General features: G+C 40.9%; 1 protein-coding gene across 2 annotated transcripts in view; it reads right to left on the reverse strand.

Moving 5' to 3' along the window:
- Positions 1-1,502: 1,502 nt before the first annotated feature.
- LOC122557859 (uncharacterized) overlaps positions 1,503-17,732 on the reverse strand; it is a 37,679-nt gene continuing 21,449 nt past the window's right edge. For both annotated transcript variants that reach the window (XM_043705993.2, XM_043705992.2), the window contains 4 exons: positions 15,722-16,101; positions 12,756-12,855; positions 8,459-8,615; positions 1,503-6,250 (listed from right to left, as the gene is read on the reverse strand). In XM_043705993.2, the coding sequence (XP_043561928.2) occupies positions 6,108-6,250; positions 8,459-8,615; positions 12,756-12,855; positions 15,722-16,101 (780 nt within the window). In that variant the 3' untranslated portion in view covers positions 1,503-6,107. The remainder of the gene's footprint in view (positions 6,251-8,458; positions 8,616-12,755; positions 12,856-15,721; positions 16,102-17,732) is intronic.

Genomic DNA, 17,732 nt, shown 5'->3' on the forward strand with positions numbered 1-17,732 from the left:
CCCCTCAGGATCCAATGCTGTTGCCCATGCCTCTTGAGTTGAAGATTGGGGTTGCTATCTTTTGATGAAACTGCAAAAGAACAGGTTGGGGATGGATCCTGACTTTGTAACACTTGTGAAAGGCCAGTTAGTTTAATCTCGATCACTGGGAAAAGTATTATGAGTTTATAAAGGATTTATTATAGATAGAAATCCAGGAATTACATGTTGGAATTGAATTTGAATGTCGTATTTGTTATAAATAGAAATCTAGGACATATGCCACCAAAAACTTCACTTTCTGTCTTTTCAGTTTTAACAACTGTTCTGTTTTAAGTGGTTAATTTTTTATTACATTTTTATCAGACACTTCTGTCTGTTAACATTAATTGTAAAGAAAATGAATTCTGTGTAGATGAGACTTATTTCTGCACCTAGAAATTACACAAACCGCAGCAATTATCTCTGGTTTCACTTGGTGCCATTTATCACTCAAATGCATAGATGCAAATTAATATACTGTATTCAATTGTCAAGCTTTGAGATAGTAATTGAAATTAAAATATCACCAAACTGTATCTTGGGACTTCCAACATCATGTGTTTGAACTGCGTTAACTTAATGGCATTCAAGGTGTGCACAACTTCAGTAGTATCTGTTCAGTAAAACTGCAATGTGATGAGGATACAATTTGATTGCAAAGATATTGTCCTTGCTGTGGAAGCCAAATTTCTCACACCCCTGCACATGTCAGCATCTAACTGGATGAGATCTCATTTTTAGCTTTCCTATTTTTAACTTGATACTAAATTTCAAAAATGTAAATCTCTTATTTTAAACGTTAGCTGACCAGTAATAGGTAAAGACATTTCCTTCGCGTTGTGTTTTAGGAATTTGCAAGGGATGATTTTATAAATTGGCTTATAGTGAGTACCTATATTAATGTGCTCAATGCCAACCTTTGTTTTCTCAGCTCATATTTAGATTTATTAAATGTTAGTGCTACACTATGAAATTTAATTCTGTTTATGGTTCAGATATATTATGTTAGACTTAGTAGATTTCCTACCAATTATACTGTTGCTAAAACTAGTGTAATGAAAATTAAAATTTGTATCACTATTCCTTACCCCAGTTTTGTGAAGGCGCATCCAGTTTCTACTTGACACTCGTCCATGGTAACAAGAGTTTGGAACAAAATCTCCTTAACTGGTGAATTGCAGGCACAAACTTGTGTTATCATTTTTGTTCAAATGTAGTGACTCAGTGTGATCTTTTTTAAATTTGGTGTCAATTTTTGTACAATACTATGACACGCTTCATCAAATCAATGGTGTTAATTAGATGCAACTAAAGTAACGACAGTACTCTGTACTGTTGTTGAAGTGCAGCAAATGTTTATTGTTTATGGCTAATACTGTATTTGATGGGAACACAGGTTGAACAGCATAGCTTGCATAGAAAGCATGAGAGAGTACAAGTCTAGTCTAGTTGCCTCTATTTTGGCAAGAAAACATTTTAAAAAAAAAACTTATGCGATGTGGGCTTCACTGGGCAGTACAGCATTTATTGCACATCCCTAATTGAGAACTTGATGGCTTGCCTTTCTGAATCTCTGCAGTTTTAGGGTATAGGTGCATCCACAGTGCTAGTAGGAAGAGAATTCCACAATTTTGATCTAATATCAACAATGAAACAGTGATTTTATTTCAAGTCAGGATAATATGCGGCTTAGAAAACTTCCAATTAGTGGTTACTTGAAGCTCTTTGACATCCAGGCAGTAGAGATTGGAGATTTGGAAGATGCTGTCACATGAGCCATGTTGAGTTGCTATAGTATGTCATGTAGAATGTATACATTGCTGCCATAGTCAGTGGTGAAAAGCAAGAATTTAAGGCAGAGGATGGGTGCCAAGCAAGTAGGCTGCTTTGTCCAGGCTTGTCAAGCTACTTGAGTGTTGTTGGAGCTGCACCATCACACTCCTGAATTGTGCCTTGTAATGGTGTACAGGCACTGGGGAGATAGTTGAATCAAACTCTGCAGAATTTCTAGCCTCAGACTGTTGTAGCCTGTTTTTATTTGGTTGATTCTGGTCAGTTTCTTGTCAACAGTAATCCCCAGGTAATTCATAATGAGTTATGTTAATGTCTGGGTAGATAGTTTCTGTCTTGTTTGTGAAGATCATCCCTTGTGTGGTGTGAATGTAATTTATCATTGATCAAGCTTGGTTAACACCCTTGGATGATGACAGTATCTGAGCAGCTGTGAATGATGCTGAACAATGAGCAATCATCAATGTATATGCCTTATAATAGTCATTGATGAAACAGCTGGACAATGTTGAGCCGAGGACAAGACCCTGTAATTCAGTGGTAGTATCCCTACTTCTGGACCAGGGTTTCAAGTCCCACCTGCTCCAGTAGTACTCTGAGGATCTCTAGAGTAAAATCCTTGGGCGGATAACAACCACAGCCATCTTTCTTTGTGCTTGTACATCTCCAATTAGCAGAGATTCCCCTGATTCCTATTGACTCTACTGTTGACAGACTCCTTGATGCCACACTCTTGTAAAATGCTTTGATGCCAAGGGCAGTCACACTCAACCTATCTTTGGAGTTCAGCTCTTGTGTCCAGATTTGGACCAAGGCTGTAATGAGGTCCAGGCAGAATGCAACTGAGCATCAGTATGCAGTTTATTGCTGAGTAGGGTAATACAGTTGACAAAATGTAGCAGCAAATTACTGCAGATACAGGAATCTATACTGAAAACAACAAAAACTGGAGATCACAGCAGGTCAGGCAGCATCCATGGAGAGAGAGAGAGAGAGCAAGCTAACATTTCAAGTCTAGATGACTCTTCAGAGCTGAGATGATCTCCAGCATTTTTTTAATACAGTTAACAATCCTTTTCATCACTTTGATGATTGACAGTAGACTAATCATACAGTAATTGTCTGGATTGGATTTGCCCTGGCTTTTATGCCGAGGACATACCTGACCAATTCTGCACACCACTGGGTGGATGCCTGTGTTGTAGCTGTTACTGGTTTGCAAGGGTTGTGGCAAGTGCCAGAGCACAAGTCTTCACTACTACTGCCAGAATTTTGTTGAGAACCCATGGCCTTTGATCCTCACGGCTGAAGACTGTAATCTATGTCGCTACAGACCTCAGGACAAGGCTGAGATGGATTAAATACTTGGCAGTTTTGGCTGAAGATTTTTGCAAATTCTTTAGTCTTGATTTGCTGGACTTACCCATCACTGAGGATGGGAATATTCATGGAGCCTCATCATTTTGTTAGTTTCTTTCATTGTCCAGCACTATTCATAACCGGCTGGACTGCAGAGCTTAGTTCTGAAATGTCAGTTGTGGGATCACTTAGCCTGTTTGCCTGCTTTTTCACTGTTTGGCATGCAAGCAGCCCTGTGCTGTAGCTTCTGCATGTTGACTCCTCAGTTTAGGTAGACTCCTGCTACTAGTGGCACACTCTCTCCATTGAACCAGGGGTTGATTCTCAGCTGGATAGTAGTAATAGCATGGAGATATTTGAAATCATGAAGTTACAGACAGCGGCTGAATAGAATTCTGCTGTTGATGGCGCACAGTGTCTCATACCCACATTTATGATGTCGGAGATCTATTCAAAAATCTATTCCTTTGAGAACGATGGTACTTCCACACAACACAAATGGAGGGTATCTGCATTATGAAGACTGGATGGCATCTCCACGAGCATTGTGTGATGGTCACTCGTAGCAACACTGTCATGGTAGATTTGTGAAAACAAAATCAGGTAGCTTTTGCCTTTTCATGGTTTCCTTACCACTTGCTGCAGACTCATTTTAACAGTTATGCCCTATGTCCTTTAGAGCTTATCCAACTTGGTCAATAATGGTGCTGCCAAGTCACTCTTGGTTATAGATATTGTAATTCCTCACTCGGAGTACATTTTGAGCCTTTTGTGCTGCTTACGATTAGTGTTCATCATGAAGGAGTAATGACTCATCAACTGGAGTGGTTGGCCCATGTTTGAACTGATAGCATTAGACCTAATGGGTCTGGGGTCAATGTTGCAGACTCTTAGGGAAACCGCCTCCTGATTGTGTGCCACTTTGTTGCCACCTATACTGGGTCTTTCCTATTAGTGGGACAGTATAAATCTAGGTATGATGATGATGATGTCTGGAACATGGCAAAATATGATTGTGTGTAGGGCTTTGTCAGACTGTTGCTTAAGTAATCTATGGGACAGCTCTTCCAATTTTGACATGAGAGGGTATGTAAGAGTAAAGCGAGGCATTAATATTCTAAAGCCTATCAATATAAATAAGGTGGTGGTGTTGGGTACTTCAAAAAGCATTAAGGTAGATAATTTACAAGAATGTTGCTAGGATTGGAGGGTTTGAGCCATAGGGAGAGATTGAATAGGCCGGAGCTGTCGGAGGCTGAGGGGTGACCTTATAGAGGTTTATAATAAAATCATGAGGAGCATGGGTAGTGTGAATAGACAAGGTCTTTTCCCTGGGATGAGGGAACCCAGAACTAGAGGGCATCGGTTAAAAGTGAGAGTGGAAAAATGTAAAAGGGACCTAAGGGGCAATAGGAGAGATTGGCCAAACTTGGTTTGTTTCCACCTGAACGTCAGAGGTAACCTGATAGAAGTTTGCAAAATTAAGAGAGGCATGGATAGTCAGTCTTTTTTTTTCCCAAGGTGGAAATGTCAGTTACAGGGGGACATAGGTTCAGGATAAAAGTAGAAAAGTTTAAAGGTAATGTGAGAGGCAGTTTACTTTTTCAAACAGTGTGTGGTAGGTGCCTAGAATACGCTGCCAGAGGAGTTGTAGAAGCAGATACAATAGCAATATGTAAGAGACATTTTGACAGATCTATGAATAGGCAGGGAATAAAAGGATATGGACTGCCTTGAGGTAAAAGGTCTTTAGTTTAGAACAGCATTCTGTTGTTCTAAATAGGCGTGTTGAGCCGAAGGGCCTTTTCTGTGCTGAGCTGTTCTTTATTCTATGTTAGTAGGGAGGACTGCAGATTCAATTGGACTAGGTTTTCTCATCATTTCCATTGCTTAGGTTAATGTCAAGTGGTCTATCTGGTTTAATTTATGTTTTATGCAATAAAGTAATACAGCACCTTTCCCAAAGTTGGCCCTTAATAGCCAAAGAAGTTTTAAAATGTGGGCAAAGTTGGACATGTGTAACTGATTTATTCAGAACAAATTTCCACAATGCAACAGTGCCCAGGTACAATTTTGGTTATTGTTTGTACATTAATCTGGGTGAAAGAACTACTGTCCTTTCACAAGAAACAGTGAGACGGGATTTTCATTGAATGAGTGCAAGCAAGATTTGAGTTCAGAGTTTGGAGCAGCTCAGAGTTGAGTGTCAGGTGCTGGAAAAGCACAGCAGGAGAATTGATGTTTTGAGCATAAACCCATCATCAGGAATGAGGCTTGTTGGCCTGGGGACTGAGATAGATGGGAGGGGGTGGGGCTGAGGGAAGTTAGCTGCAGGTGGGGGGTAAGGTGATAAGTCGGAGAGGAGGGTGGAGCGGATAAATAGTAAAGACGATGGACAGGTCAAGAGGGAGGTGCTGATTTGGAGGCTTGGGACTGGGATTAAGGTGGGGGGAGGGGAAATGTGGAAACCGTTGAAATCCACATTAATCCCGTGGAGTTGCAGGGTCCCAAGGTGGAAGATGGAGGCAATCTTCCTCCAGGCGTCAAGTAGTTAGAGTTGGGCGATGGAGGTGGCCCACGGCCTGCATGTCCTTGGTGGAGTGGAAGCGGGAGTTGGAGTGTCATTTTCTCCTGTTGCAGCTCCGTATGAAACATAGTTTCTCTGTTATTGAACTGTAAATAGATTCAAGCTGCAAAAAGATTAGTGTTGTGAAGATTTACTTTTAGACCCATGCAAAAATTTAAAAATGAGTTCAGACCCTGAAAGTAAAACACAAATCCATTCAAAATCCAAAGTGAGCAAAAGTGATTTTGACATCACCCAGTGTAGGTTATGAGGCCTCTAACTGCCAGTAGAGGGAGTTGTAGGAGGTGAGTACCAATGAACAGATGTCAAAACAGGTACATTCCAGTGCTTCTCTGTTCAGTTTCTTTCATCAAAATGATCTAGTCCGATTGGAACGTCTAGTTACACTCCTGTAATGTAGTCCCACGAATGATCTCTTCAACAAGATGAGAACGACATAGACCACAGTGCCTCCCAATGTTAGGCCAACAGTGATAGCAGCATAATTAGGACCTTTGGTTAAAAAGAAAACAGTAATTAAATTCTATGGTTTTGTGACAGCTATATAGACCAACTATGATATAGGTCAACTAACCCTAATGCTAACACAATCTGCCTTTTTCAGAGGAGCAGAGCCTGTTTCAAAATTAGTAAAATGTGCAAAACAAAATGTACTTTTGAGCTGCCAGAGGAAGTGGTGGACCCTGGTACACTTGCAACATTTAAGAGGCATTTGGGTGGGTATATGAATAGGAAGGGTTTGGAGGGATATGGGCCGGTGCTGGCAGGTGGGACGAGATTGAGTTGGGATATCTGGTTGGACCGAAGGGTCTGTTTCCATGCTGTACATCTCTATGATTCTAAATGGAAGTACATTTGGAAAGAAAACTGACTGTAGTTGTCACAGGATGTGAATTTAGGGATTCAAACTAGGTTCCTTCTCTTCTCCCTGTCTCATCCCCCATTGTGGATTTGGAAAATGTGTCATTTCTAAATGTGAAATCCAGACACTTAACTATAAGTAGGAGTTTGCATATTTGCAGAAATTCAAATTCCGTAAACTCAACAAATTGGTATGACATCTTCATATCACACAGCCACATATTTGACCTACATGAAAATGAAAATGCCAAGTTGGTGAAAGTACTATACCCATTAGACATTTGTTGGAATTGTCCAAAGTCATTTTACTTATAACTTTGGTGGAAAGGCATTCCCATCATCCTGGAATCAAATTTGAAGCATAATACGTTAATAACTATTGTCACTCTTCACATATGAAGTTGTAAAAAGTTTATTTTTAATCCTTTATTTCCCCTTTCACTTATGGTCTTAGTAATGATGCACATTTGTGTCACCTTTGGGTCAAATGCAACACAAACCGTCTCTCTGAAGCTCAGACAGTTGCCATGGAGATGAATTGATTTAGTATTGAGGGAAGGCGGCTTTGGTTTTCCTAATACCTTGTTGAGGAAAATGTATACTCATCTAGTCTGATAATTTAACAAAAGTGGTGGAATCAGGGGAGTTGATGGTAGAGATGTAGAGTTGGGTGTCATCTGCATACACGTGAAAGTACATGCTGTACTTTTGGTTGATACTGCTAAGGTAATTAATTAACAAATGAACGATCTGAGTAGATCCTTGAAGGACCAGTGTGGTAGCGTGTGAATGGGAAGAAATGCAATTTGCAAATCAAACTCTCATTATGATTCACTAGATAAGAATGGAACTACGTGAGGGCATTCCTAACCAGATGGATGAGAAAAGCAGGAGACTGGTGTGGCCATCTGTGTCAAAGGGTGTGGACAGATTAAGGACAAGAAATGCTCATTTATCTTTATCATAGTCACATGGAATATCATTTATATACAGTACTTAGGTTGGATAAATTTGTCAATTTACATATCAAGTAACACTCAGCCACTGCCTAACAACTCACTCAATTTGTAGGTCAGCTGTTTTAGCTCAGATGCTGAATATAAAAAGGCTATATCCAATGTCATCAAAAATTTACTTTTCTCTGAAGTACTTCTCCTTTTGTTTTGAAGTGAATCATCATACTGGACAGATGTGTATAAAATAGCCAAACTCAATCTGTGCCATCCAGCACCAGACTTGAGGAAGTTACCGATGTGGACAGTAAGATGTATTCTATAATCAATGTTCTTTAGAAAGAAACTTGGGAAATATTTAGGGCAAGCTGTACCCCAGCCCTTACTGGGAAATGCAATGCAATCCCTGGTAGGGTGCTAACAAGTCGCATGTTTGAAACCTTAAAGAATTAATTGACCTCAGCTAAGATGACTACTTTAGCTAATTACATATAAAGACCCAACACTTTAACTCTACATCTCTTTTTGCGAACATTATCTAATCTACTAGCATTTCCAGCATATTTCTGTTTTTATTTCAGGTATGGTAGGTATGTTACAGCGGGTCTTAGTCCTTCTGATTCTATATTGATATGCAGAACTCCATCGGAATTGAACATGAGTGTGTCAGGTATGTAGCTGACAGGATACAGGCCAGCAGTGTATATGGCTATATGCATAACTGACTTGTATTTGCCATCAGGGCTTGTGTGTGAATAATAACCAAATCAACAGGCTGAGTGCCTGAGGGAATGTACTTCAGTAAGGAGTTTTCGTTGCTAAGAAGAGGCAATTAAAATTTGCTGCAGCGTGGGAAGCAACTGATTCTAAAGACTTTAATTCTCACCAGAGTCACTCTCCTTTTGGATGCAAATGGGTCCTGCACTGACTTGCTGCATGCCCGACTGTTCCATTTGTGAACTATTGTCAGAACCACATCCCAAGGCACATGGTGTGGAATTATATGCATTGGTGCATAACTGGACGTTGCAAGTAACAAACACCTAGAGGAAAAACAGACTGATTATATTTAGCATGTTGGCAATGCGTCAGTGAGAATCTTAAGAACAGGAATTGTAGCTAGTTACTTTATCTGGTTGAACAAATCCCTGATGTTCCATCGTGTGACCAGCCACCTCTGACTCTTCATTCACCCAAATAACCTTTCTTCCATAGTCTAATATTTTTATAAAATAGTCAAAGATCTTTTTCAAAATAAAACATTGTTTTAATGCTCTGATTTTTTTTTAACCTCACTGCTCACAGACAAGAGGATTGGTATCATTATCATGGATCAGGAATTATTAATGGAGTTTGGGGATGGGAATACAGCATGATTTTATTGGACTATCTCTCTCATGCAGCACCTCAGAAGAATTGACAATATCGGTGTCTTATCCATTTGCTCCTAGACTACCCAGTACTTTAAATTTTCTCCTTTGAGCTTCAGCTCTACTAACAACAGTATTCAGCCTTAAAATGTTGTGGGTGAGCTAGGTCTTTCAAAACAAATGGTCTTCAACTAATTCATCTGTTGATACATTCATCTTTCAAAACAGGTTAACCTATTTACAGAGACAATTCGACTGTCAGTTTTTAACTCCGGCTGGCTAAAATAAGAGGCTTTGGAGCTAATTTGAGACATCAGAGGCAGCTAATTTGGATTTATCTTTCACCTCAAAGTAGTATGTTTAAAGGTCCTTTGGAAGAACAAAGGCAAAAACAAATTAAGACAGGCCTTCTTCTTACAAACCAAACAACTTTGTATCAACGTGGTCTATAATTTTTAATGTTAATATCATACCATAGCATATCCAATCACAATGGCCTGCAATTTATAAGGCCATAGATCATAGGAAGCTTTTTTTATTCACTCATGAGACGTGGACATGGCTAGCTGGGTCAGATTTAATGCCCACTCACTAGTTGAGAAGATGGTCGTGAGCTGCTATCTTAACCGCTGCAGTCCATGTGCTATAGGTAGATGCACAATGCTATTAGGAAATAAATTCCAAGATTTTGACCAAGTGACAATGAAGGAATGGTGATATATTTCCAAGTCTTGAGGGTAACTGGCTTGGAGGGGAATTTGAAGATGGGGGTATTTGCTTGTATCTGGTCATCTTACACTTCTAGATTAAAAAGAGTCTTGGGTTTGGAAGGTGCTGACTAAAATCTTTGGCAAATTGCTGTAAGATTCTGTGGGCCTTGTCAGTGTAGATATTGAGAAGATGTTTCCACTTGTGTTGGACAATCTCAAACCCGGGGCCACATTTACATAAAAAGGAAACACTCATTTAAAACTAAGTGAAGGAATTTCTCCTCCTCGATTAGTGAATGTGTGGAATTCTCTCCCCCAGAAAATTGTGGGTACAAGAACACTGAAAGAGGAGGTAGGTAGATTTTTAAATATTTGGGAGTTAATAGGTACGCTGAGCCAGCCGGAAAGATATGAGGCCTGCGACAGGTCAGCCATGACCTTGTTGAATGAGGGCCCTTTTTCTGTTCCTATTTGTTATGTTCTTATGTACAGCTGTGTGTAAGCACTTTGTAGCCTTACTTATCCAGCCTCCCTTTGTTGGCTTCCTCATAAATTATCTTGAGTGCAAAAAATGCAACAATGTGCGCAGCATCAACAGAACCAAGCACCAGCAGAAAATCCATGTTTTTAAAAAAACCTTCACCGTAATAGACCTTCCATTTATTTGTTACTGCTTTTCAACCCTAAACACCCATTTCATACTTATATCTTTGCTGATTTCTATCTGGCATTTTATTTGGTGTAAAGTCATATCCAGGGTGGACATGTTTGCAAAATAATACTTTACTGCAGTGTGAAACTACAACCTATTTTCTGCTGCTAGTTTTTGGCTTCTATGTGCTAGCACACAACCTGTAGTTGTTAATTCAGGCTACTGTGTCTTTGAAAAGTTGAAAGAAACAACATGTTTTACTTCTGCTTTGAAAAGCATGGAGAAAGTTGAGGCATACGATTCAGACTCTGAGCTTTGAGAACATTCAGAAGAGGACAATTAATCTCCACTTGGAGAGACAAGGTTTGATCAGGAATAGTCAGTATAGCTTTGTCAGAGGGAGGTTATGCCTTACAAATTTGATTGTTTTTTTTAGGTGTCCAGGTGTGCAGATGAGTGTGCAATTGATCCAGTTCATGTAGGTTTCATCAAAACCCCTTGACAAATTCCATCTCGGAAAGTGATAAAGAATGGATCCAAGGTAACTTGACAAGATGGATCCAAAATTGACTTAATGGTAATGTGGTTGTAGAAAGCGGATTGTATGATTGTCGGGCCAGTGTGCAGTGGCATACCACAGGGATCAATGCCTTATTGATTGTGATTATGTATAAACTATAGAGATGAGAATATGGGGTGGAGGGGGGAATGATAGTTAAGTTTGCAGATGACACAAAGAATGACCAGGTAATGAGGAGAAAGGTCTTGGGTTACAGGAAGATAGGATTGGAATGTTTAGATAGGCAGATCAATGGCACAAGGAATTTAATCCTGAAAAGTGTGAAATGATGTACTTTGGAAGAAGTAGCAAACCAAGGGAGTACTCAATGAGTGGCAGGACACTAGGAAGCTCAGCGGAACAGAGAGGTCTTGGGTTGCTTGTCCACAGATCCATGAAGGCGGCAGAACAGGTTCATACGGCAGTAAAAAGGCACATTGGACACTTGCCTTTATCAGTTGAAGCATAGATTATAAGAACAGGGTGGAAGAATACATAAGTTCTATGGGGATCTGACAGTGTTGATGGCAAGAGGCTTTTTGTTCCACAGCTGGAGATTCTAGAACTCAAAGGCATAATCTCATAATGATGAGGGCAGCATGCTGGCTCAGTGGATAGCAGCAGATCCAGGTTCGATTCCAGCTTCGAGTGACTGTGTGTGTGGAATTTGCACATTCTCCCCAATGTCTACAAGGGCTTCCTCCGGCTACTCTAGTTTCCTGTATATGTTAGGTCAATTGGCTTTGCTAAATTGCCCCCAGTATTCAGGAATATGGAGGCTAGATGGATTAGCTATGGGAAATGCAAGGGTACAGGGATAGGGTGGGGGATGCGGGTCCGGTTGGAAACGGTCTGGAGGATGGCCGAATGGCCTGCTTTTACACCATAGGGATTCTATGATTTAGGACTGAGTTGAGGAGAAGTTTCTTCTCCCAAAGGGATTTGAATTTTTGGAATTTTTGATCCCATAGGGCTGTAGCTGTTCCATTACTGAGTATATTGAATACTGAATTAGAAGCATTTTCCGATCCTGAGTGAATCAAAGAATATGGGAATCAGATGAGAATTAATAACTCTTGAGTTGATCTTAAACCTTAAGTGTTACAGCAGACTTGAGGGGATGTTTGGCTTATTCCTCTTTCTTGGCTTCTTCTGAGCTAATGGAAAAATAGTCAGAAAATGAGCCCACTAACTGTAGTTCATACATAGAGTTCTGAAATGAAACAGGATAGCCTGGAACATGGATTTGATAATAATTCATAAGATGACAACTTATTTAGAAATGCATAGCAATCTGTTAATGGATTGCCTGAACAGGAATAGGCTAACTCAGAATTAAATATTGCGTCCTTATGATGATTAAATGTTCAATCTCTCACCAAGTTTTTCTTTTATTTATTCATGCGCTGTGGGCCTCACTGACAAGGCCAGCCTCTGTTACCCATTCCGGGCTGTCTTCGAAAAGAGTGATGAGGTCCTTTCAGAAGGCAGTTAAGAATCAGCCACATTCCTGTGGGACTGGGAAGTATATGTAGGCCAGACCAAATAAAGATGACAGATTTCCTTACCTACAGGGTACCAGACGGGTTTTCATAACAACCTACAGTGGTCACCATTAAGCTAGTTTTAAATGACAGACATTTTTTATTGAATTCAAATTTCACTGTCTACCATGGTAAGGTTTGAACCCAAGTCCCCCATATATTGGTCTGTATTACAAACACAATTACATTACTGCTACACCACTGCCTTCCACCAAGATAAGTAATACATTTAGGCACTGAGTCACTAGAACACTTGTTTTAACTTCTAATAAATTTACCTTATTTCCAAAGACTACTATACAATATTTATTTTAACTAAAGGTGAAAAAGTCTTGTTGGTAAGAGCACCTGTGAAGTGTGGTGTGGTAAGGAGGACAGTTTTATGGAGTACACTTTTTCTTTACTATTTCCGGTTTGATGTTCCTCTGTCGTGCTGTTATTTAAGCAGCTGTTACAAACAAAAACAGAAACAGAATGTTAGGCAGGACTAACGTTAATGTGGCTCTGAGTTTTTCATGTTAACCAGATGTCAGTCTAGTGGAATTGAATGCTCCTTTGCCTCTTAGTCAAAAGTTCCCAGCCCACTCCAGGACTGGAAGACATGATTTAAATTGAATCGAGAGAGTGCTGCATTATTAGAGGAGTGATTTGCTGACCGGTCTGTCTGTTCAGGTGGATATTAAAGATCCCTTGGCTAAACCAGAATTCATCCCTCAGCTTCATTCCAATACAATGAATGATATTCCAGACCATAATAATTCACATTATAATTGAATACAATTCTGCTGCTCATCAACCACAGCTGCACACTCATGCGTAGTTTTCAGCTCCTAGATGTGTTCCAAATCCATCCCATTTAGCATATTGATAATGCACAAAACAAAATGGAGAATAGACTCAATGTGATGACATGACTTTGTCTCCACAAGGACTGTGCAAAGTAACTTCCACCAGCATTATCATGGACAGAGGTCCTTCTAGATTTGGCCAGCTTAATCAGTAATGGTTTCACACAGTCTTTTTTGGTGTTGGAAATTTAAGTCTATACTTCTTCAGTATTCAAGATGGAGGCATACTGATTCATCAGCTGAGGAAGGTGGTACTCAGCAAGATTTCTTGTTAGATTTGATGCCATGAGAGGTCACGAAATCCAGAGTCAATGTTGAGGCCTCCTAGAGCCAACTGTATATCACTATAGTATGGAGGAGAAAGTGAGGTCTGCAGATGCTGGAGATCAAAGTTGAAACTTTATTGCTGGAACAGCACAGCAGGTCAGGCAGCATCCAGGGAACAGGAGATTCGACGTTTCGGGCACAGGCCCTTCTTCAGGAATGAGCAGAGAGTGTTCAGCAGGAGAAGATAAAAGGTAGGGAGGAGGGACTTGGAGGAGGGGCGTTGGAAATGTGATAGGTGGAAAGAGGTCAAGGTGAGGGTGATAGGTCGGAGTAGGATGGAGGCGGAGAGGTCAAGAAGAAGACTGCAGGTCAGGAAGGCGGTGCCGGGCTGGAGGGATCCGGCTGAGACAAGGTGGGGGGAGGGGGGATGAAGAAACTGGTGAAGTCCAAGTTCATCCCCTGCGGTTGGAGGGTTCCCAGTCGGAAGATAAGACGCTCCTCCTCCGACCGTCGGGTTGTTGTGGTTTGGCGGTGGATGAGTCCAATGACCTGCATATCCTCGGTGGAGTGGGAGGGGGAGTTGAAATGCTGTGCTACAGGTTGGTTGGGTTGGTTCGTCCGGGTGGCCCAGAGGTGCTCTCTGAATCGCTCCGCAAGTAGGCGGCCTGTCTCCCCAATATAGAGGAGGCCACACCGGCTGCAGCGGATGCAGTAGATGATGTGGGTGGAGGTGCAGGTGAATCTGTGGCGGATATGGAAGTTTCCTTTGGGGCCTTGGAGAGAAGTGAGGGGGGAGGTGTGGGCGCAAGTGTTGCACCTCCTGCGGTTGCAAGGGAAGGTGCCGGGAGTGGAGGTTGGGTCGGTGGGGGGTGTGGATCTGACAAGGGAGTCGCGGAGGGAGTGGTCTCTACGGAAAGCTGATAGGGGAGGGGAGGGAAATATATCCTTGGTGCTGGGGTCTGTTTGGAGGTGGCGGAAGTGACGGCGGATGATGCGCTGTACATGGAGATTGGTGGGGTGGTGGGTGAGGACCTATGGGGTTCTGTCCTGGTGGCGGTTGGAGGGGCGGGGCTCAAGGGCGGAGGAGCGGGAAGTGGAGGAGATGCGGTGGAGGGCACCGTCGACCACGTCAGGGGGGAAATTGCGGTCCTTGAAGAAGGAGGCCATCTGTGTTGTACGTATTTTGAACTGGTCCTCCTGGGAGCAGATGCGGCGGAGACGAAGGAATTGGGAGAATGGGATGGCGTTTTTACAGGGGGCAGGATGGGAGGAGGTGTAGTCCAGGTAGCTGTGGGAGTCGGTTGGTTTGTAGTAGTTTGTTTGTTGTTGGTTGTTGGTTTGTTGTTGGTTTGTATCACTATAGTATGCATCTCTCACAAGTCTATCCTGTCAATGAGACAGGACATCCCAGATGGTGATGGAGGTATCTGAGACATTGTCTTTCAGATATGATATGGTATCATTATGTCAACCTATTTCTTGACTAGTGTGTGAGAGACCAATCTGACTTTTTGGCTTGTTCTCAAATATTGGTGAGGAGGAATTTGCAGAGTTGACATTGCACATTCTGTGCAATTGCTAACCTTTCTGTTTCTTCCAATGATCTTCATTGTGAAAGTGTTAATTTCTTTACTCCTGTTAATGGGTATTCCATGCATTGTTATTTTTTTCAGTTTCCAGTATTTACAGTTCCTTAATCTGCATTTTTGTTTTGAAGAAACTGTCCTCTTTAAAGACAGTTGAAAACATAAGAAAATACTTACCAACAGTCTATCCCACATAGCTAACTTTCTGTGAGTAAATGTTTCTTTGAGAAGAGATTTGGATTATTGAAAGTAAGAGTCAACAAAGACTGGATGGACCAAATGTCATCTTCGGCCAATTCCAGTGGTTGTATAAGTCAGATTGTGCAAGGATCCATGCCAAACATAAATGCTGTAGTTGTTATTATCTACTTAGGTATTTTTAATACATTGGTTATAGTACTATCTGCTGTGTGATAAATGGGCAGAAATCACACTGTCAAGTATTTTTGACAGACACTCAAGTGCTGACTTTAACTTTCAACTTCAAACAGGAATAGAGAATTGGAATTCTAATAGAGAACTACTGTGCACAATGGGCTGATGACATACTCCCAGCAGTTTTCTGGCAGACTGAAAGTTCCATCATGAAAATGAAAAAGAAAAGTTGCCTTACCCTTGATGTAAAAGTGTAATTCCTGCTGAAGAGTTATATTCTGACATCTGGCAAGACTCCACATAGAGTGAGAGGGTAGTCACATTGCTCTTGACAATGATGCTTATGTATAAATGGTCCTTTTTGGTAGCATCAAATGGAGTGTGAGCCTTGGCTGATCTCCTGCTGGAGTTGTACTGTTTACTGAACTGAATTTCAAAGCTGTAGTCTCCAAATACCTTCTCTGTAGCAGTCTTCAATAAGTTGGTTTCTTTACTGCCATTATTTAATCGCTGGAATTTACATGTCACTGGGATGGCCACCTTCTCTCTGTCTGCCAAAATTGTATTTCTGCTCCGGCTGATGAGTTTATTTGTGAAGATATAGTGGGATTCATCTTCCTGAGAAGAAGAAACGTGTGACATTTATATGAAGGAAATAGTTCCCAGTTTCAGAAACACCCACATTCATATTGGGACTGGCTTCCCTTAGCTTGTGTGTGATGGAACTCTAAGGTGGGGGCGGAGGGGGAGGGGGGAGGGTGTGGGTGGAGGAGGGAGGGGGGTTATTTCCAGTCACTTTTATTTTCCATAATGTTACATATGATTAAACTAAATACTTTATCGATATCAGGTTTAAACAACAAAACTTAAACAGCAAGATCTATTAACCGGGATTCTTACTCAACACAATTATAGGTTTATTGCTAAAACAAAACTTATCACATCTTTACTAATTAACATACATAGTCAGTAATGTAAAATTTAAAGGCTTATCCCTGTAAATTTCACAAAACAAACCCTCCAGGAAAAATAAAAATATCAGATTTCTCTGTAAAAATTGGCCTCGTGAAAAGTAAAAATGGACTATTCTCCCATTCAAAAGGATAAAGCTCAGGATGTTCCACATTCTGTTGCACTGATGCTCTGGCAGGTGTGGTCAAGTCACTAACCATGCATAATGTGTCTGAAGTCTTGAAGACAGTTTGCTCAGGGAAACCAATCCTGAGATGTTTCTCCAGTCATTGTTTCAAAAGACCCATACAGATTGCACCTTGTATTCAACAAGTGGAATTTATTTTCAGAAACTTCAGTGAGCAACTGGGCAGCTAGTTATTAGGAGGTTTTCCTCGAGCTCAGTTTGATCCTATCTTTCTTTCCTCAAATTGAAATTGTTCTTATCAGGCTTTCTTCCCAATGGACCAGATGAAACAAATATCTCTCCAAACCATTCACTGTACAAAATAACCTCAGCGTTGTGTCAACAGCAAAGCAAGCAGTTATCACCAATCATGTGATTTACAGGAAACTATGCTGAAAACAACTCCACTGTCCACGTAAATGTTCAATGACCCCTTTTTAAAGAAACACACCAGGTATTGCTACAAAGCATTTGGCCCTGGTCCTTCAACATCTAAGCAATACTAAATATTGTAACACTTGCCACAACTTCTTTCTTTGGCCATTGACTTTTTCCTGCTTCTTAGCAACAATCTGAATTTAAAACAGACTGTTGACAACTCTGATGTTACATGTAATCCCATTGTGATGTTCCTAAACACATATCTGCACCATCACTAAAATTGCTTCTTTCCATCCTGGAACATCCTTCAACTCCATCCTTGCTTCACCTCAGAGACTCCAACATACCCCTGGTTGGCCTCTCAAGTTCATTCCTCAGTAAAGATGAAGTAATCCACAACTCTGCTACCCATGTCCTAAACTGCCTTGGACCAATTTACTCATCAATCCTGAGCTCCTGACCTACAGTAACTTTCAGTTAAGCAACACCTCAAGCTTTGAAATTCTCAATCTCATTTTCAAGTACCTGCATGGTTTCACCTCTTCCTATCTCTGTAATCTCCTCCTCCTTTATTACCTTCTGAAATTTCTATATGCCTCCAATTGTCACCTTTTGAGACTCCCAATTTGAATTACTGAGCATTGGCAGCATACTTTCAGCTGCCTTAACCTGAAGCTTTGGAGTTCCCTCTCTTCATCTCAACATTTCTGTTCCTATAAAGTACCTTAGG

Source organism: Chiloscyllium plagiosum, unplaced genomic scaffold (genome assembly GCF_037043375.1).
Source record: "Chiloscyllium plagiosum isolate Xiang-an unplaced genomic scaffold, Cpla_swu_hap1 HiC_scaffold_18, whole genome shotgun sequence".
In the NCBI taxonomy this organism is placed as follows: Eukaryota; Metazoa; Chordata; class Chondrichthyes; order Orectolobiformes; family Hemiscylliidae; genus Chiloscyllium; species Chiloscyllium plagiosum.